At 44.7% G+C, this 21,529-nt stretch overlaps 1 protein-coding gene and 1 long non-coding RNA gene across 3 annotated transcripts in view; one reads left to right on the top strand and one right to left on the bottom strand.

Moving 5' to 3' along the window:
* The window catches only part of LOC120981856, a 26,911-nt gene extending 25,511 nt beyond the window's left edge, over positions 1 to 1,400 (bottom strand). The window contains exon 1 of the long non-coding RNA XR_005774797.1: positions 1,313 to 1,400. This is a non-coding gene — a long non-coding RNA (uncharacterized LOC120981856). The remainder of the gene's footprint in view (positions 1 to 1,312) is intronic.
* FAM3C (FAM3 metabolism regulating signaling molecule C) lies at positions 1,313 to 21,529 on the top strand. Of its 2 annotated transcripts, none has more exons than XM_040411618.1 (10): positions 1,313 to 1,395; positions 8,605 to 8,643; positions 9,413 to 9,517; positions 10,142 to 10,174; positions 11,061 to 11,184; positions 11,322 to 11,380; positions 12,600 to 12,650; positions 15,347 to 15,431; positions 18,407 to 18,533; positions 21,145 to 21,529. In XM_040411618.1, exons 2-10 carry the CDS (start codon positions 8,631 to 8,633, stop codon positions 21,232 to 21,234), a joined length of 687 nt encoding a protein of 228 aa, XP_040267552.1. In that variant the 5' UTR covers positions 1,313 to 1,395; positions 8,605 to 8,630; the 3' UTR covers positions 21,235 to 21,529. The 2 variants fall into 2 exon arrangements, with proteins under 2 accessions (XP_040267552.1, XP_040267543.1); XM_040411609.1 differs by having other exon boundaries at positions 1,315 to 1,400; positions 8,600 to 8,643.

The following is a 21,529-nucleotide window of genomic DNA, read 5'->3' as shown; positions in this document are numbered from 1 at the left end:
GTCGATATCGAATTTTTATTCGAATAAATCACGCAGGCGCTGAATTTATCCTTCAGCACCTGCGCACTTGCATGCGTTCCACCGTCGTTAACCCATATACGTATTTCTGGATGCACTTTTCTGACGTCAGTGCGTTCCAGGGTGGAGACGAGCGGAAGTACTTCCGGTCCTGCTATATGGAGGTGGAACGCACGCCTCTGATGAGAGTAAGTTACACACATGCTCTAAATTTATTTAATTGCTATGGGTATTTTAGGGAGCAGATTCCAGACATCATTCTGGACTGCACATTACCAGCTTGAACATCAGCAAGAGCTATCCAGCTAACAGCCATTGAGCTGTATCTTTACCATCTTCATCCCCTGATGAATCTGCCAATATCACACTGACAGAGGAAACGCGTCGGGACCTTATCAGCAGGTGGTAGTGGACGTGACCTGCAGGTGACTTATTTACGTAGGTCCCTCGTCGATGTTTGTTTAGTTTGTCTGGTAGGGGCTTTCTCCTCCCTATTTTGGGATCTTAATTGTCCTAATAAACTCTAGGTTTTAACACGTTACTGCCCCTTATTCTCTCACATAACTATTGGTTAATTTGAGACAAATTTTTATGCCAGAATTGTGGTGCAAAATGGCGCACCGGAGGCCCTGCCCTTTTTCGTGAAGCTCTGTCTCTTTCTGCTAAGCCCCACTCAGTTTACGAGCATGTCAGGAAAAAAGTGTAGAAACCCTAGATGCGCCAATTAGTAAATTGTAGATTTCTGATAGTCATACTAAGGCCTCTACTCCTTACCGGTCCTTGATACCGGTTTGTTCTGCACACATGGGTGTGGTGCCTAAATATTCTAGTAGAACAGGGATCAGCAACCTTCGGCACTCCAGCTGTTGTGAAACTACAATTCCCAGCGTGTTCCATTTATTTCTGTGAGAGTTCTGAGAAGAGCAGAGGAAGTATGCATGCTGGGAGTTGTAGTTTCACAACACTGGAGTGCCGGAGGTTGCCTACCCCTGTAGTAGAATATATCTTTTATTGAGCTGCTCCTTTACTCCAGGGTTATAGTTCTAGTATTGTCCAGTAGGCTCGTGCTCTTTGTTTGTCTGCGCCCTTCCCCTTTCAGTCTTGGCAGTATCCATGTGCTTCCTGGTAATATACGGCTTCTTTTAGGGTATGATCACACATGGTCAATTGGTTGCAGAATCTGAATGGCGCTGGCAGAGATTCAAGTACGCAGCCCCTTCCCATTTGCCACGTGTGAAGGAACCTTTCTAGTAATTGTTCTTCTTTGCTGATTCATTACTTTGTCTTTCTTCACAGCGTCTGAAGTGAAAAGTTAGTTTCCTGCGGTTGGCGTTTTAAGCGTTACTGTCGTGGTTTTGATTTTATGAACATAACCAGGTAAGGAGATTTGGAGAACATTTTACAATCAACATATATTTCTGTAAATACCTTACCTTACTTTACATAGATTGACCCTCAGTCACGCTTTAGAATCATTATCCATTCTCGGTATACTCTCTAGGGTCTAGAAGGTTGTGCCAGGCACCCTATGGCTAGCAGGCCAGTATAGCAGGGCTCGACAAATCCCGGGCGCCAGGTCGTTATGGCGACCAGGAATTTGGTCCTGGCGCTTGGGTATTTGTCAGCCCGTTTTCAAAGATGCGCTCTCGGCGCGCACCATGGTTTCCTGAGTCGGCACAGTGGAGAAGGAGAGGAGTACCTCCCTCCCCACTGTGCGCGGCTGCCGCTGGCCACTAAGAACAGGGTAGGAGGAGGAGGAGGGGAGGGACTGTGGCCACTGCGCCACCAATGAATGGCCATATCCCGGCCCCTATGACTGCACGCTGTGATCCGCGCGATTAACCCCTCAGTTGAGGGGTTATTCGCGCGGATCACAGCGTCCTGTCAGAGGTCGGGGGCCGGGTTCTTCAGTCTCGACTCTCTGCATTGGTGGCAGTGGGCAGTTCCGATCGGAGTCCCAGCAGTGTAATGCTGGGGCTCCGATCGGTTACCATCGCAGCCAGGAGTCATGCTACTGAGAGTCCTGGCTGCGATGGTATGTTAGTGAGGCAGCATTATACTCATGTGCGCCGTGATCGCCGGGCGCTCTTTCTTCTGTCTGTGCGGCTCATTGCTATGCTTATAGCATTAGGCAATGCGCCGCACAGACCTATGAGAAGAAGGAGCTCCCGGCGATCACGGCGCACGTGAGTATAATGCTGCTCACTAACATACCATCGCAGCCAGGACTTCAGTAGCGTCCTGGTTGCCATGGTAACCGATCGGAGCCCCAGCATTACACTGCTGGGGACTCCGATCGGAACTGCCCACTGCCACCAATGATGGGGGGGAGGAGGAGGAGGGGGACCCTGTGGCCACTGCCACCATGATTAATACTGGGGAGGGAGGCGGGGTGGGTTTGTTACCGGAGGGGCTGATAAGAGGGAGGCTGGAGGGGGCTGGTAAGAGGGAGGCTGGAGGGGCTGATAAGAGGGGGGCTGGAGGGGCTGGTAAGAGGGAGGCTGGAGGGGCTGGTAAGAGGGAGGCTGGAGGGGCTGATAAGAGGGAGGCTGGAGGGGCTGATAAGAGGGAGGCGGGGGGGGCTGATAAGAGGGAGGCTGAGGGGCTGATAAGAGGGAGGCTGGAGGGGCTGATAAGAGGGAGGCTGGAAGGGGCTGATAAGAGGGAGGGCTGGAGGGGCTGATAAGAGGGAGGCTGAGGGGCTGATAAGAGGAGGAGGCTGGAGGGGCTGATAAAGGGAGGCTGGAGGGGCTGATAAGAGGGAGGCTGGAGGGGCTGATAAGAGGGAGGCTGGAGGGGCTGATAAGAGGGGAGGCTGGAGGGGCTGATAAGAGGGAGGCCTGGAGGGGGCTAATCAGAGGGAGGCTGGGGGGGGCTGATCAGAGGCTGGGGGGGGGCTGATCAGAGCTGGAGGGGGGCTGATCAGAGGGCTGGCTGCCATGGTCATCTCCCTGCTGTTGTGTGCACAAAGCACAGGACAGCAGGGAGAGGTAAAAGTCCTATTCACCCTAATAGAGCTCTATTAGGGTGAATATGACAAGGGTTCTAGCCCTTAAGGAGGGCTAATAGTTATTAAATAAAGTAAAAAAAAAAAAGTTTAAACACCCTCCCCCCCCCCCCCCAATATAGAAAACAATATATTGCGATATACATGCTTAAAATTATATCGCAATATAGATTTTATGACGCGGCTCCGCCTGGCTCCTAACTTTTTTAGCTGGCTCCTAGATTCCAAGGAAATTTGTCAAGCCCTGCAGTATAGTATAGTAGACATGGCTTTTAGCTAGAATATGCCATTAATGTCAAATAGGTGCGGGTCACACCTGGGACACACTCCTATCCTCTTTTTTTGGTGCACGGAGAGAATTCTATCGTAAATCTGGTACTCCAATTTTACAAGATCCATGTGCCAGAATAGTAAACTTGTCTAATATTATAGGGGTTATCGAGCCCCTATAATGAACCCCCCTCTCCCAATGCCTGGGATTCTCATATATGTTATAACTTACCCTGCTCCCCGTCACTCGCATCTCTTCTGATCCCCGTATGACCACATCTGCATCTTCCCGTTGATCGGGTTAAAATATCCGGCAATGGGGGGAGCACCAATAGCAGCTGCAATGGGGACAAGCCTCCCTAGCATTACCCCCGCAATGCTAGGCAGGGCCTCGTCCCCTCTCGTCTGCCATTGGCTGATCCCACCCCTCTTGGTCGCCGGATGTTTTGATCCGCGCAACGGATATGCAGCAGCGGCCATGCTGGGGATCAGAACGACTTGGGTTGCTGGGGAGCGGGGGTAAGTATAATCTATATGAGGGGCACGGTCATTATAGGGGTTGGCTAACCCCTTTTAAGACTGTGATTTGTATTCTTAGACATGGTAAAGTGTGACTCTTAGTAAATCTGCCCCTATGTGCCTTGGGAATAGGAGTCATTACTGAAAATCAGAGTGACTCAGCATTAAGAATGCATTCATGCTGTAATCCTTTCTTGAAAGTGTAAATCTCATTTTGGATTATTTTTAATAGTATAACAGGGATGTGAAGTATTTTTGTAATATAATTTATTAGGGAAAGATGGTTGTTTTTTTACTAGTAAACAGGGTGTAAATAAATGTAAAGCTATGGTCCTTGAAAACAATCATTTAGGATAGCTGTCAATGGCCAAGAGTCTTTTCTGACTGATAAATCTTTTCCATCCGTAAAAGATATATTCTATTTCTCTGTAGTGATACCATTATCACGATTATTGTAGTACAGCCTCTGGATGGGGGTCAGACTCTCAGCACTCCTGTGAGTGCTGTGGCCTCCTCGCTGGTTACCAAGCACAGCGCCGTCCATTGTATTGTTGTGCCTGGTATCGCAGTTCAGTCCTGTTCACGTGAATGGGACTGAGCTGCACTTGGGCCACTTGACTGATGTACGATGACATCACTGTCCTAGGAAGAGGACTAAGTGCTCACCGAAACACTGCAGTCTCTTCAGCTGATTGTGGGGGTGCTAGGAGTCAGACCCCCACCGATCAGATACTGATGACTTATCATGAGGATAGGCCATCAGTATAAAACACTCGGAAAACTCCTTTAAAAGTTTAACTATCGTTTCAGATAATTAAAAAAATAAAATAAGCGGTTGTATGGTTGTACATGAGGAATGACACTATTTCTGGCCGTTATTTATAGCAGTTTTTCTTCTTCAATCTGTGTGTAATTCTAGTGGGTTGTCTACCCATACACAGGACATGGATCTGAGCAGTGAACTGAACAGATTATCTGACCAATCATTGGTCAGACGGTCATTTACAAACAGATCTTTTGTTGTACACACCAGCTATGGCTCTGATTGGACAGAAATTGGTCAGATAATTTGTTGGTGTAATACAGCCCTTGGGGGGGGGGGGGGGGGGGGGGGGGGGGGGGGGCGCAGAAGAAGCATCTTTCTCTGATGAGATATATTACTTCTTATATTTGCCTGTACTACTCCTTTATGAAAAAGAAATGAAATGACAGCCTTAAAGAGCAGGGGGGACAACTGATGTCCTTTCACAGGGTCGATCTGTAGTGTAAATGGAAGCTGGTTCCCCTTGTCCTCGTGGTCCCTTTCTAACCCTTGCAGTACTTTTTTTACAAGGAATTAACTTTGTGTCCCAACAATAAAATAACTACACTTTGTGTAGGGGGATTGTTTGCTATATACAGGTGAAACTCGAAAAATTAGAATATCGTGCAAAAGTCCATTTATTTTAGTAATGCAACTTAAAAGGTATTGCATTAATGGAGCTTAAAATTAGAATTTTGTGAAAAGGTTCAATATTCTAGGCTCAAAGTGTCACACTCTAGTCAGCTAATTATTCCATACCCCCTGAGCAAAGGGTACCTCAAAATTGTGACTTTGAAGTTTCATAAACTATAAGCCATAATCATCCAAATTATACCAAATAAAGGCTTGAAATATCTCGCTTTGCATGTAATGAGTCTATCTCATATGTTAGTTTCACCTTTTAAGTTGCATTACTGAAATAAATGAACTTAGCACGATATTCTAATTTTTCGAGTTCTCCTGTAGCTTTTGGTGACAAATATCCATTGTGAGACAGAAATAGCCATAGGATAAAGCCTATACAGAAACGGGGACCTCTGCTTACATAGCCACCAAGAGTCCTTCATCTAGTGGCACAGTTTTGGATTCTGCTGTCCTGATTGTTCGCCTTCACCATTATTGAATTCTTCAAGAGCTGAAAGGGCCTTCAAGATTCACGGCAGTCACTTTTTGTTATACTTGATTTGCTTTTTGAAGTATTCCTCTCCACTGGTGGTCTGTCTGGACCATCTGGAGACTGTGTTTCCATGCCCTCACTTAATTGCCACTCCTGAACTACTGACAGCTAGGTCACGATGACCTAGATTGTGGCAATTCCTCAAAATGACCATCATGCTTCTCTCACTCCAATGATGCATCAATCTCTAAGGCTGCTTTCACACTGGTGTTTCTATTTTTCGGTATAGAGATCCGTCATAGGGTCTCAAGTCAATACCGGAGGAAAACGCTTCCGTTTTGTCCCCATTCATTGTCAATGGGGACAAATCGTAACTGAACAGAACGGAGTGCTCCAAAATGCATTCCGTGCCGTTTAGTTGCGTTCCCATACCTGAGAGCAACCCGCACAAGCTGCGGTTTTCTTTCCATCATGGGATGGGGAGCAAGATGGATCCTTCATGACCCACAACGCAAGTCAATGGGGACGTATCCGTTTTATTCTGACACAATAGAAAACGGATCCGCCCCCCTTTCACTTTCAATGGAGTTCTTGACGGATCTATCTTGGCTATGTTGAAGATGATACAACCGGATCTGTTCATAATGGATGCAGATGTTTGTATTATCAGTAACGGAAGCGTTTTTGCTGAACCCTGCCGGATCCAGTAGAAACGCTAGTGTGAAAGTAGCCCAAGTCTGTCAGCTGGGCAAAATGTCTTCAAGTGCATCATAGAGGCATGTCTAGCAAACAACGATCTGATCTCTCAGCCAGGGCTGTGGAGTCAGTAGATAAATGCTCAGACTCCTCTGTATTTAATATGTAAATGTATTTTATACATTCCTTGAAGGAAAGAAAGGCAACATACGGCTGTTCCACCAAGTTCTTCTAAGCTCTTATAGCAGAGAGGTAGTTGGGCAGAAGCTGCTGCCTTCTCCTTTGTGTGCTGATCTTCTGCTGAAGATAGGGCAGTGGGGGGATCCAGGAAGGGGCATTTATTGTAAAACATGATTTTCCTAGGAGAATCCCATAGTCATGTTTAAAGTTTAAGCTAACAATATGAGTTACAAGTTTTTATAGCCTTAGCTGAATGACAGCAGTTTTTCCAATGGTTTACAGCTTCTGTCTTGAACTATTGACTATCCATTCCCTTCACTTATACAAGTGTCTCTAGTCCTGCAAAAAACAGATTTACTTCATCCGTTATCAGTGAGAGGCTAGGTTAACCATGGGCGTTGCGTTCCCTGTAAAAGCGGAACACAACACTATGGAAAGTATAAGTATTGCAGCTCCTAATTGTGCGTTGCGTGCCATATAGTGAAGCACATGAAAAGCATGCTTCTTCACGGTCACTTAACGTGTTCGTTTTGCTGTAACGTGACGCACTGCATGCATTGGCCTTTATTCTTACAGTAGAGAAGTCATTAATTATAACTTTTTGTGAATTGGGACATTTAAACTTGCTTTATTTATTTTTTTTATTCCAATTTAAATTTAGTAGGAGTCTGAGTCGGGTCATTTTTGCTGACTCCAGGTACCCAAAATTGCCTCCGACTCCACAGCCCTGCTCTCACCAAGAGGTACACTACCCAAATGTAGTCTCTGAGAGCCTTTTTATAGGCAGCAGGGGAAGACACAGTGTCATCTCAGTCCATACCTGTAACCATTGATATTTCTGCCTGAGACATAACCGCATGCTGAGTTATGCAGCGATCCAACATTTCTATCTGGGTGTATTATAATTTTTTATATATTTTTTTTGTCAATGAGTGTATTTAATCTTCAGCTATTGTGTTGTGTATAGGGGACCTGTACTGTTTGTTATCTCTGTTTATGGAGGGCCATTAGCTACTGGAACACTTCTTACAGTATATCTTATCTCCATTTACGGTACATATAGAAACCTATTTTTCTAGATTACTTGCTTGAAAGCAGTGTGTTAGGCTGGGTTCACATCTGCGCAGAGGAACAGACTGCCGGAGTTCATTGTATCCGGAACTAATAACGTTACTGTGAAGAGGCCCAAGCCCTTCCTTTAGATTTCCAATTCTGGTTTTAGCTGGACAAACCTCCAGGAAAATGTGACTCAAAACCTCCTCATCAACCTGCCCTTAGGGTCCGAAGCAGCAAGGCTCTCCTCTCTGGTGACCGGTCCTGCAGGAGTGTATTCACATACATACAAATAACGCTTTTAAAGCCGCAGCAATTTTGGGCTTCTGGCAGCAAAGAACCTCCCAAATTGGGGAACTGTGAATTCAGTGTAGGAAAGGAACCATTTAAGAAGCAGCAAGGAGATCTTGAAGACCCATAATAGTTGGTGAGGGTGTAGGAAGTAGTGAGCGGCCTGGGTGCAGAATAGACTCTCACAAAGCATGTAGTATGTGCCACAATTTTTCTCCATGCTAGCGGCGATCTAGCCGTGCATGTCCGCATCTCTATAGGGTAAAAAGAGGTGACAGAATCCCTTTAAACATTCTCTTGAATGTAAACCTAGCGGATCCTATTCTATGTAATGGGATCTGTTAGGCCCCGTTCCGGTCAGTTATGTTCTCAATCCGACACTTCCGTGCCGCTCCTGATAGAAAGCAGCCTGTACTCTGCTAATACTTGCTTGTTTATGAAGCAAGCTTTTATACTGAGCGCACATTTGAGAAATATTATTTTTGCAACTTCCAAATGTATTACTGTAACTTCAACAAAAGTGGTTCTTACAGCCTCAAGAGAAGCAGCAGAAGCGTCCGGGGTGATGGAGAAGCTTTTCTTAGGTGTAGAACGCGAGGCCTACGCTTTGGTTTCCATGTAAATAACTCCCTGCTCTTTTTTATGTTGCAGAGAACATTACATCGTCATCGTCAAACATGAGGATAGCAGGTTGGTAGCTTTGTGGACCATGTAGGACAGATGGCAATAAGCAAGTACTGCGACCCGTTAAATGGACTGTGATGTTTTCTGCCTTGGATTTCTGTTACACGGGCTCTGTAATTATAGTAAATGTCTTTCTTTCCCCGGAGCCTCTCGCAGCTGGACACTTGGCCTGTCCAATGGCAGGAGCATAGTATTTACACCCGTGCCAGCATGCCATGTGGCACCTGGTCATCAGTAGGTTAACAGGCAGGGGGGTAGCACTCCTTCATTAACAGCAATGCGCTCTGAAGAAAATATGGTTATAAAATATTGTTCTGAAATTTTAGTTTTCCACTTGAAGGGAGTCTGTCAGCAGTTTTGACCATACTAAACTGCTGACAGCACTACATAGGGGCTTTTATTATCCGATGTAATGTGAATATGAAGTTTTATTTTGCTTCTTAAAGGGAATCTGTCACTTCCAGCAAGCCGCGCAGCAATGCATGTACATGAGAAGCTGGTATTTCTGATTTACTGGGTCTTCAGTGGTAGAGAAACTGGCAGTGCCCTCTGCTGGCTGCAGACGTGTAGCATCTGACCTGTCATTGCATTACATGAAGAGCACGTCCACTTAAATAGATCCACACAATCATACAGGCAAATACACGATTCAGCGTCTCAGTCCAGATTCACACGTTGTCTTGATATTCTCCTCCATTAAACTTCTAATCACCAACCCTGTTCCTTGATGCAGTCTGGTTGTATTACTAGCATATTTGGGTTTTTACTCCTTTAGGTGCAGTGAAGTATGTTGTGGCCGTGGCGGCAGCTTTATTGACCTTTTACATCATCTCTCAAGTATTCGAAATAAAGATGGATTCTAATTTAGGCCAACTTCTAGGTGAGTAATAGGTATACTTGACTTGTCAGCTTGGTGTATGGCATCTTAATATGGTTTCTCTCTTTTATCTCTTGCATTTCTGATGTTTTCCTAGTGAATGTGCAGTAAACAGTCCTTCCACCAAAAACTGCCGTACCTCAATCGTGCCCCCCCCCCCCCCCCCCCCCAACATCTACCACCAGCCCCCATACATGTTGTGCACATACAGGAACCACTGGCAATAAAAGCATATGCAGAATAGGTGATAAATGTATGATTGCTGTGCGCCTTACTGATGGGACCCCAACTGATAATGGGAGTCCCCAAGTCCCTTGTGTGAATGGAGTAGTATTGCACCTGAGCCACCGCACTCTGTTCACTGTTGGATGACCCCCTGTGGGGGTCCTAGCAGTTGGAGCCCCAGCGACTATCCATTACCTTCTGGATAGGTGACATTAGTGGGCCAATCCACCTAATCTGGTTTGGATCAAGACACAAGGCCGAACTAAAGCTGATTTGTATGCAGCGCATAGAAGACCCTCATCGGACACGTTATTCCTAGGTGTCAGACCCCCTGTAATCGATGCCTTTCATTCCTCTTCTGTATGCCTAATGGTTGTCATTGTGTTTTCTCCCGTCTTTCAGCCAGGTCACAGCTGGACATTGTCACACATCCCAGTAAGTAAAAACTGTAAATCATACTTCATCTTCAGTGCATGCAAAGGATTCTCCTGGTGTTGCTGCTATTCTGCTATAAAGCCGCCATGCTGTGAACTGCATTTAGTAGACCATCAGGAATGATCGCTGGGGCTGATCTACTAAGGGTCTGTTTACAGTCTTTTGCGATCAGAATTTTGGCGTGCATTCTGCGCCAAATTTTTGTCAGCGGGCAAGTTTGCTGTTACCCGGTCTATTATGGAAGTGAAGTGAGTTTAATGTCCCATTACAGCTAAACATGAGACTGATTTGAAATCGTACCACTACCTGAAAGGGGTTGTCTGGCCTACAGATATTGATCCTCTGGATAGGTCATCAATATCAGATCGTTGGGGGTCCAACACCCAGGACCTCCACTGGTCAGCAGTTATGGGCAGCCGCGGTGCCAGAAGCAGAAGACTCCATATATTGCAGTGCAGCTCACATTCATGAAAGGCAGCACCTCACGTGGACACCACACTGTATATGGAGCTGGGCGCCATACCCTGTATAGTTTCCTGGGCCGTAGCTGCCCAAAAACAGCTGATCGTTGGGGGTGCTGGGCATCAGACCCTCATTGATCTGATATTGATGACCTATTCTGACAATAGATCAGCAATTTCTGTAGCCCGGACAACCCCTGTAAGCATGGGCGTAATTGTGAATTATTCTTTCAAAAATACTAGTATACCATGCTTCATAAGGAGTCTGCAGAGGAATTTGGCGTAAGAAGGTTAAAAGAAACTCAAACGACCAACACTCTATTTGATAAACTCATTCAAAACCACCTTCATTTAATACGTGCCATATCTAGCGGTTATATAGTCAGAAGAAGTTAACGCCATATTGTGTTCTTTTTTGCGCACAGCTACTAAGGCACCAAGATACAGATGTGGCATTTCAAAGATTTGTCCAGAGAAGCACTTTCCTTTCAAGATTTCAAGCGGAGCAGCTAATGTTGTCGGGCCCAAGATTTGTGTGGATGATGTTGTGTAAGGATCACTTTCCTGCCTTGTCCCCTGACTGTTTAAAAATGTTTGACTGCAAAAATGAAGGCATCCCTGTGATAACTAGGAAAAGCATGGATGGTTTTACTGCCTCTCCTGATGCATTTGTTTGTTCTTTCTAGTTTGATGAGTGGCGTGAAGAACAATGTCGGACGTGGAATTAACACGGTTTTGTTGAACGGTAGCTTTTTTTTTTTTTTTTTGTTGTTAATCTTTTTGCTATTACGAAATGGTTGCCAATGAGCAGCCAGACTTTTCCAGTATGTGATCCCGTGCACATGGAGTCTAAAGGTCCTTTTACACGAGACCATTGCCAGTAATGAGCCTTTGTACGGACACGTGTTCCTGGTAACTGGCCCAATGAGCAAACAAATGCTTCTTCATTAGGCTACTTACACACTCGCGTTTTGGGCAGATCCGTCATGGATCTGCAAGAACTGATCCGTTACAATAATACAACCGCTTGCATCCGTCATGAACAGATCCGGTTGTATTACCTGTAACATAGCCAAGACGGATCAGTTATGAACTCTTTTGAAAGTCAATGGGAGACGGATCCGTTTTCTTTTGTGTCAGAGAAAACAGATCCGTCCCCATTGACTTACATTGTGTGCCAGGACGGATCCGTTTTGCTCTGCATCATCAGACGGACACCAGCGTTTTGGTGTCCGCCTCCAGAGCGTAATGGAGATGGAATAGAGCCAAACTGATGCATTCTGAGCGGATCCTTTTCCATTCAGAATGCATTAGGGCAAAACTGATCCGTTTTGGACCGCTTGTGAGAGCCCTGAACGGATCTCGCAAACGGAAACCAAAACGCCAGTGTGAAAGTAGCCTTAGTGTAAGTGTTGTTGATGCTGACACCAAAATGATCCTTTCTTGGCAGCAGATGGGTTTGGTCACAACTGGCCTGCATATAAATTCTACATCTATGCCCTCCGTACATTTGGCAGTATAACGCTGAGGCCAATTAAACAATACACTATACAAATTCAAACGGCCAGCTTCCCTTGGCATTTCTCAAAATGAATGCCCTATCCAAGCATACATGACTGTATACTGCCCGCAGCCACCCTGGTATGAGTGGAGTAACCCTACTCACCTGCCATCCCCTATGTCCACGGGCTGTAAGATGACAGTGCCGCTTCCTCTTGCTGTTCCTGGGTACCTGTAATTCTGGTGCCTGTATCTGTGCGTGAGTCAAACGGGTCCATTTGCAGTTCAGCGCCTGCGCAGAATCATGCCTGAGGAAAAGGCATCGCCATCTTGCATCTCACGGATGACCGGTCAATATGTTTATCCAATCCCTTTAATATATATACTTTTTTTTTTATTTTTATATCGACTTTTTGAAAATGCAAGCATTTAATATGACCTTTTTATGATTTCATTTTTTTAAGGTAAAACTGGAGAATTAATTGAAACAAAGTACTACGACTTGTGGGGTGGAGGTAAGGATTTGATCGTCCAAAAAAAACAGAAACTCTTGTTTCAGTAACTTGATACTAAGAAGCAGTTATTCTGGCTTGAGTAATAATCCTGTTAGGCTGTGTACCCTCTCGATGTGACATGCACACCGCAATGGAACTTGGACACCATTATGTCGCTGAAGGTGGTGTCTGCTGTAATGAAAACCACAGAGCCTTAGGCTCCATTCACACGTCCGCAAATGAGTCCACATCCGTTCCGCAATATCTGGAACGGGTGCGAACCCATTCATTCTCAATGGGGCAGAACGGGATGCGGAGAGCACTCCACGTGCGGCTCTGCAAAAATAATAGAACATGTCCTATTCTTGTCTGCAATTGCGGACAAGAATAGGCAGTTCTATGGGGGGTGCCAGCCGGGTGTATTGCGGATCCGCAATACACTACGGACGTGTGAATGGACCCTTAGTGTATGCATATTCTCTATATATTGATAGCAATCCTAGCTAGAGAGATGTTTTCTAGTGCAATAACTTGTCTTCAAACGAATATTGTTGTTCAGTATGTTATAGAAATCGATTTTATTGCTCATGTAATATCTTTCTGGTCTTGCCTGTTACTCCTCGAGCAAGGTCAGGAAGACACAGCACGCGTTTCTCCTGCAAACTGTACAACGTATAAAATGAGGTCACCATTTTAAAGGTTTATTCCCATTTGGAATTATTGACGTGTCCTTAGCCACGTTGGGGACCTACACCTCTCTTGAGAATGAGGCCCTATCCTGTACCACTGGGGATGGAGTGGTGGCTGCACATCATGCATGGCTCTCTCCATTCACATCTTGGAATCTGGTCAGCTGCAAAGTAAGCGCGCTCAGCCATTTAAAGAACTCCCTTAGAAGCAAATGGATAGAGCCATGCAATACGCGATAGGGATCGGTATGAGCACCTGCACGTATTGGATAGATATGTCATAAATATCCACATGGTAATAACCCTTTTGAGATCTCATGCACATCACCGTATGTATTTTGTGGCCCGAAAAATACAGATACCGTACTTGTTGCATCAGCATTTTATGCGGACCCATTGACTCCTATGGGGTCTATGGTCCACATTTTGCGACCAAGTATAGGACATATGGATACAGAAAGCACACCCGTCATCTGTATTCTTTCCGCATCCGTATGTCCGTTCCACAGAAAGACAGAATGGGGGACATTTATCTATAATGGTGTATTTTGCCCCAGAATAATCCTCACATCATTAGTGTGGTGGTTTGTTTCACCTCATTTATCAAAAGGAGTGTGCTATTTTTAAAATGTCTTTTGTAATTGTAGGCTAATAATTAGTTTTTATGCCAAAGTGTTAAAATGTAAGATTTAATTACATTTGTGACCGTCCTCAACTGATTTTGAATGTGCGGCTTCTTCCAACCCCTGTAATGACCCCCCCCAATGCCCAGGCCCCTCATATCGGTTATACTTACCCCGTTACTCGACAGCCGCATCGCTCCTGATCCTTGCACGGCTGCCGCTACATCTCCCCTTCACGCAGACCAAAACATCTGTCCAAGGTGGGGGGTGGAGGAGGCGACCACCGCTATAGCCCCAACCCCCCGTTGACGAGTCTTTTGATCCACGCGACGGGGAGATGCAGCTGCGGCCGTGTGGGAATCAGGAGAGACGTGGGTGGCGAAGTAAGGCTACTTTCACATTTAGCGTTTTTTGCGGAACTGTCATGGATCTGCCAAAACGCTTCAGTTACAAAAATACAACCGCATGCATCCGTAATGAACGGAGCCGGTTGTATTATGTCTTCTATAGCCAAGACGGATCCATCATGAACACCATTGAAGGTCAATGGGGGATGTATCCGTTTTCTATTGTCAGAGAAAACAGATCCGTTCCCATTGACTTACATTGTGTGTCAGGACGGATCCGTCTTGCTCTGCACAACTCTGCGGACATAAAAACGCTGCTTGCAGCGTTATTCTGTCCGCAATGGAAGCGCAACCAAACGGAAAAGAATGCAGTTTGGTGCATTCCGTTTCATTCAGTTCAGTTTTGTCCCCATTGACAATGAATGGGGACAAAACTGAAGCGTTTTCTTCCGCTATTGAGCCCCTATGACGGGGCACAGAAGCCAGTTTAATCTACCAAAACATTTTGCACCTTTTAAGCTGAGGATAAGTTGATAAATGAGGTGTGATATACGCCAATTTGGTAGCCTCGCCCACTTTGACATTCAAAGCGTTTTTCTGGTGTGTTTCTTTCTTTCTGATGAGAAATAAGGAAACTGTTTATATATTTGGTGCAAATCAAAACGCCATTATTTTTAGTGCATTTTGCATCATGATTAGTAAATGTCCCCCAATATGTCAGTAAAATGCAGACCACAATCCATTAAAGTCAGTGAGTCCGCAAAGTGTATATGGTTTTGTGAATAAGATCTAAACATAAAATGAACAAAAAACAAAACTACGTGGACATCTGCCCTGACTGGCCAGACAGGCGACGAGCATCCTACATGCCACTAGTATGCTTGATGATGACCCATCACACCCGGCTCCTGTTCGCGCTTGTGAAGAAATGCATGTTTAGATGAGCCATTCAAGCTAGTGAGGGAGATTGTGTTATAGATGGTATTGACTTTATGAATGTAGTCCTAAAAGATGAAGATAAACCTTAACCATTAGTGTTTCTCTTCTACTATTTCTAGATGTAACCCCCTTCATTGAATTCCTTAAGAAGATTCCAGATGGAACAATAGTTTGTATGGCAACCTATGATGACGGAGCATCAAAGTAAGTGCCAAAGATGTATAGGGCTCTCCCCACACATCCACAGGTCTGCAAGGATATACACTGTAGCATAGCTATAGCTTTCTGCGGGGTCCACGAAAGAAAAAAAAAAAAAAAGTCTTTTCATATTGGACTATGCCCATGGTATGCTCCGATTATTAAGCCTGAATGTATACCCCACATGTGTCCGCACTAGAGGTGGTGTGAACAGAGCCTGTGGCTTGGATACATGAATGTAAATGTGCAGCTGTTTTATCTAACCCCTTAATTGTCATTTTTAGCCCCAATGGTCAGATACCAATCTACGGCTGAGTCAGTTTAGTGAAAAACCACAACCACCTAGCAGTCTTTTGAGAACTTCTTCCCCGTTCCCCTATGACAGGGTTGCCCAACCTGCAGCCGTCCAGCTGTTGCAAAACTACAACTCCCAGCATGCCCAGACAGCCTACAGCAGGGCATGATGGGAGTTGTAGTTTTACAACAGTCGGAGAGCCGCACTTTAAGCACCCCTGCCCTATGTGGAGGAAGACCCGTTACAACAGAAGCAATGTAGCGTGTCTCACTGACCCCAGGTTAAGAAGCAATAGTCGTCGTAATACGTGTGTTAATATAGGGATCTTTTACTTGTAATTATTGGTGCTACAGGCTATATAAAAAGTTGTTTCAACAAAGAGAATCGGTACAACATGTTTACCTAATAAAGTTAAATTTTTATTGTGACATAAAACAAACATACAAACATACATGTAGAGCCCATACAGTGTGCCTCCAGAGGCAGTTCACAATGCATTCACTAGTAGCAGATCTAAATTGTTTGAATGCCTGCATTCACATGGAGGGTGTTGTGAGTGCAGGGCCTGGATCAGCATGTATTATTTGAAGCTATATCCAGCCCTGTGATCATTCCTTTCTCCAATTTAAAACAGGTATAGGTGTGTATGCAGGCAGGCATAGGTTGCATATATATGCTATGACTATTCAAATCATTAATCATCAGGCACTAAAGCCGTGTATATCAGACCGATCTAAATCCTTCACCTACCCGATATCCAGTGGCGTGCGTGTGAGCTGTCTCTGTGCGGCGTACTCCCCGACGTACGTTTCGCTTAATGCTTCTTCAGGGAGTACGCCGCACAGAGACAGCTCACACGCACGCCACTGGATATCGGGTAGGTGAAGGATTTAGATCGGTCTGATATACACGGCTTTAGTGCCTGATGATTAATGATTTGAATAGTCACGATCATAGCATATATATGCAACCTATGCCTGCCTGCATACACACCTATACCTGTTTTAAATTGGAGAAAGGAATGATCACAGGGCTGGATATAGCTTCAAATAATACATGCTGATCCAGGCCCTGCACTCACAACACCCTCCATGTGAATGCAGGCATTCAAACAATTTAGATCTGCTACTAGTGAATGCATTGTGAACTGCCTCTGGAGGCACACTGTATGGGCTCTACATGTATGTTTGTTTTATGTCACAATAAAAATTTAACTTTATTAGGTAAACATGTTGTACCGATTCTCTTTGTTGAAACATATTAAGGAGGTACACCCTTGTTAACGCAAGGCTGTTTCGATCCAGTTGAAATATAGGCTATATAAAAAGTCATCTTTTTGGGGGGTGGTCATGGATTCTCAAGGATGGTAGAAAATCGGTGGAACTTTTGAGTGTGATTTTTCTTTCTGAAGCACTTCTATATAATGTTTATTGCCCTCACGTCCCCTTTAATAATTCTTTACCCAGATCTCCTTCCTTTCATTGTGACTGAGCACTGTACTTTCTAAGATCTCTCAGCACATGTGTCTATATACCGTATATATGCTGTATGCTAGTAGAGATTCTTCTTCCAGCTGCAGAGGGTGACCTTGTCGTCTTGATGATCCTTCCTGATGGCTCAAAGATATATCAAAGGCACAAAAGCACTTGACACATCAGTTCTAAATGATATCTTCATCTCTGTCCAAGTCTGGTGGTTACTAGAAGACAGATTGAAGTGTTCCTCACCACCTTTCAGACCATTTTAGTGTCGTGCCAGTTTTTCCTGCACAGATGCACATTGCCGCCATATTTCTGGTGCACATGACAGAAGGCTGAGCCGCTTCTGTCAGCATTTTTCATTACCGGTTTGTCCTGGGGCTAGGCAAGCAAAGAGCAACCTGGAGGCTGTGGACAAAGGTTACATTCTAAATAGACCATAGGCTTTGCCCTGCCCTGTGCTCTTACTCAAATTTCTTTTGTTTTGTTTTTTATTTTTTTTTGCAGAAAAGAAAACTTTTCTGAGAATGACCCATTTATTTCAAACAGAAATTGTTATTTTTACCATTGAGGAAGAAGTTATGTGTGCTGTCACTCCAATTTCCCACCAGTAGCTGGCGCATGCACACGGCATATCTCTGTGCCTCTGCCCACAGAGGATTTGGGCTACAAGGAAAAATGATGTCCCACGCTGGCCGGGGAGCAGTTAGGCGCGAGTAAGGCAGGGGGACATGGGCATATGCAAACTCTCTGCCCCTGGGCACTTCCGATGGCTCATTAGCATATCCTAAAACTTTTTTTTTTTTTGGCAGTTTGGAGGATCTGAAAAACTAAACACAGGTAAAATCTGTGTCATGTCTTTGTGTCCCACTGAACTATGCGATTGGTTATAAACCAGTCAAGTAGGTGACGGACTCCCTTCAAGGTGCTTTTTGGATATAGGTTGATCTTAAACCTACATTTCTGATCTGAGAATCACCAGAGCTTCCAATATTCTGACAGCAGTCATCTAATGATAGGACAGGAAAGCTGCTGATGAGTTCTCCATGGCTTCTACAGACATGCTGTCCTATCGTTAGATCTGTCCCAATTGACTACGTGTAAGCTATTTGACCAACACTGTACACAGAGTTTACAGGTTAAAGGGGTAAAACTAGACATTCCCTTAAACTTTTCATTTTAGAATCTTGTCTTTCGCTAATTTACAGATTGAATGATGAAGCCCGAAAACTGATTTCAGAGCTTGGAAGTACAGTCATCAACTCTCTGAGCTTCAGAGACAACTGGGTCTTTGTTGGTGGAAAAGGCATAAAGACTAAAAGTCCATTTGAGCAGGTACAAGACTTTTTGCAGATGTACATTATTCCAAGGAGCTATCAAAACAGATGTTTCATTTAATCAGCCGGGTCAACCCTACCAGCCAGTAAACCCGGTTTATCAGAGTTGATTCTGCTGAAGTGTACGTCATGGCTACACCTCACTTCAATTCGGAATTTGTGGTTGGACTAAATAGCTGTGTACTTACAATTCACATGTAACTTTAACAGCTTTGCAAAGACGTATAAGGAGAAATTGTCCGTATGTGCAAAACCGATCCGGATCTACCCAAACAGAGTCCAGGCTTTCACCTCTGCCTGTGCAGTCACTTACCTTGTGTCAGTAAGGACAATGACTGCAGCATAAAGGTGGGTTTAGACTGATGGAGCGGCCGATTGTTGGGAGGGAAATGTTCTTTCCCGACAGTCGGCTGCTCGTTCAGTGAAGGAGACCACAGTGATCACCTCCACAGCATGAGGACGAGGGATTGCTATCCCCATACAGAACCATTGTTTCTGTGCACCAGATCTCTGTTTAGACTGCACGATCTGCTGCCCAGAACCGATGATTGGTGGTGCCTGCTCGAACTACGGGATCACCCGATGAATGTGCGTTTTGCTCGTTCATCGGGTGATCGGCGGCACATTTAGATGGCCAGATTAACGGGAACGTGTGTTTATCAGGAACGATAATCTGGACAACTATTGGTTTGTCTAAACCCACCTTATTTCTATGAACATATCACTTACATGGGTCACAGTACTGTGCACTAAATCTGTTAACTAAGACTAGTTCTTGTAGTGCTTTCTGATAAACATGAATACTTAGGCTGGGTTTACACTGCCCGATTGTCAGGGAAGTCTGCCATGTAAAGGGGAAGCAGGTAGAACAATCTTTCGTGAATAAAAAACCAGCAAATTTTGGGGGCGCACACTGGTTTTGCACTGCACAAACCACCTTCAAACATTAGGTGGGAAGGGGTAAGGCTGACTCATTTACTATGATGTACAGTCATAGCTCGGGAAAAAACTGTCTTAATAAATTTACTGAGTTTCACTGCAGTGCAAGATGGCAATGAGAAAATTCACCCTACCCTGTGTTTTGATTCGGTTATCTGCAGTGGCGGACGGGAAGCTTAAAGGGGCCTTGGAAAAAAAAAAAACAGAGTCCCTTTGTGGTAGACGGGTCAAGACAAATAGGCAGGGACAACAGAAGTAGTTGGGACCGGCAGTACCGTTGTGCAGCTCAAAAAGCCAGCCCAGCAAAACCAAATACCACAGTGCAGCATAAAATACTACCCCCTTGCAGTATTTAAAGAGTAACTAAACTTTTTAATAAAATTTTAGTAAGATGTTCCTAATGCCATAGTAAACCCCCCCCCTAAAGCGCATCATTCCCGTTGCTCTTAAAACTGACATGTCTGTACTGAGTACAAGCAGGAGCGCATAATGCTGCTCCTGCCCGTACGCTCCGGAGGGTTACCAACTCCTGGCATAGCACATGGGTACCCTGTACCAGGATTAGCTGTGCGTAGCGGGCTCTTGCCTGTGCCTGCTTCACTAAGCTAAGAGCGGAAATGCAGGACTCTTAGCTTAGCGAAGCAGGAGCCCGCTCCGCTCAGCAAATCCTGGCATAGCACATGGGTACCTATGTGCTATGCCAGGAGTTAGTAAACCTCCAGGGGGCACAGGCAGGAGCAGCAATATGCGCTCCTGCCCGTACTCACTGCGCTGCGGCCCCATTCATACAATGTCATGTCCATACTCCGTACACTGCTGAGCAGTGTACAGCGCACTGGGACCGATGCTTTTTGGGGGAAGTGTATGAAAAATACAACATTTCTTTAAGGTATATTTGAAAAAGTTTTACTTTGGCATTAGAAACATCTTATCAATATTTTATTCAAAAGTATAGTTTACTCTTTAACTGTATCACTGCCCTGAGTACGGCGATGCAGTTAAATTCAGGAGGGCACTTGCAGCCGCTGGCCAGGCGCTTAAGTACCTGATGCCCCTAGCATTAATTAATTACTACTGAAGGCATCATATCATTAGGTATACAGCTGTCAGCCATGAGGAGGTCTCCGGCAGCCCCCTATGCATTGGCCTATCTGTAAGTCTTCCTGTAGGGTCTGTAGCTAGTCTGCCCCTGGCTGTCTGGTTCCTTCAGATTTATCCGATGAATAATGTAAAATACGAAAAGCATATATAATCTAGTACATAGCAACCCCATTCATTGCTCCAATTGTTCTGCTAGATTTATTTCAAGTTGTCAACTTAAGGGGAGGTGTCCTTTGTCAGGGGTGTGTCCCTTCTGCTGCAGCTGGTGGCAGCTGAAGGAAGGAACTAAGCATATGCTTTCATCTCAGTGAGCAGGACAGAGAAATTAGAAAAAGAGCAAACAGCGGGTGGCGCTATACAGATAGATGTAATTAAATAACTCAGTAGCTAGAATGCCCTTTTTAATTACATGCAAATACAAAAGTATTCAGATCCAGGTGCTGGTTTGGAAACTAAAGACTATTTTTCTTGGGGCAACCCCTTTAAGTATATTTCTGCTAAATGTTGTTTTTTTAAATCTATATTTTAAATGACCACATCATGTTCTGCTTTCTATTTCTTGCCTTCAGCATATAAAGAACAATAAAGATACAAACAAATATGAAGGGTGGCCGGAAGTGGTGGAAATAGAAGGCTGCATCCCTCAGAAGCAAGAGTGACTGAATAGACGAAGCAAGAACTCTACAATGGACTGGGACAGGGAATGCCTTTTACAACAGCCAACGAAGTAGAATATACTGAACAGTCTCATCCATCTTGTTGACATGAGCATAGTCCTACATGAAATTTATTTATTACTTCTACAAATGGGTATTTTTTATAAAACAAAAAAAGAGCAGATTGATGAATAATGAATATTGTGGAACCTGTGCTGGGACCGCGATGACGCATCTCTGAAAACGCCCCTGGAATAACATGGGAACATCTGGACTCTTGTAGTGATTTTTTTCTGGT

This window comes from Bufo bufo, chromosome 1, assembly GCF_905171765.1.
Source record: "Bufo bufo chromosome 1, aBufBuf1.1, whole genome shotgun sequence".
Classification (NCBI taxonomy): domain Eukaryota; kingdom Metazoa; phylum Chordata; class Amphibia; order Anura; family Bufonidae; genus Bufo; species Bufo bufo.
This window is presented reverse-complemented; position numbering and strand designations above follow the sequence as displayed.

What these genes read in the sequence shown, in the direction of transcription:
- FAM3C (XM_040411618.1), top strand. An exon ending in GGACATTGTCACACATCCCA is followed by an intron (nt 10,175 to 11,060) that starts GTAAGTAAAAAC and finishes TTTTGCGCACAG; the next exon opens with CTACTAAGGCACCAAGATAC. An exon ending in TAACACGGTTTTGTTGAACG is followed by an intron (nt 11,381 to 12,599) that starts GTAGCTTTTTTT and finishes CATTTTTTTAAG; the next exon opens with GTAAAACTGGAGAATTAATT.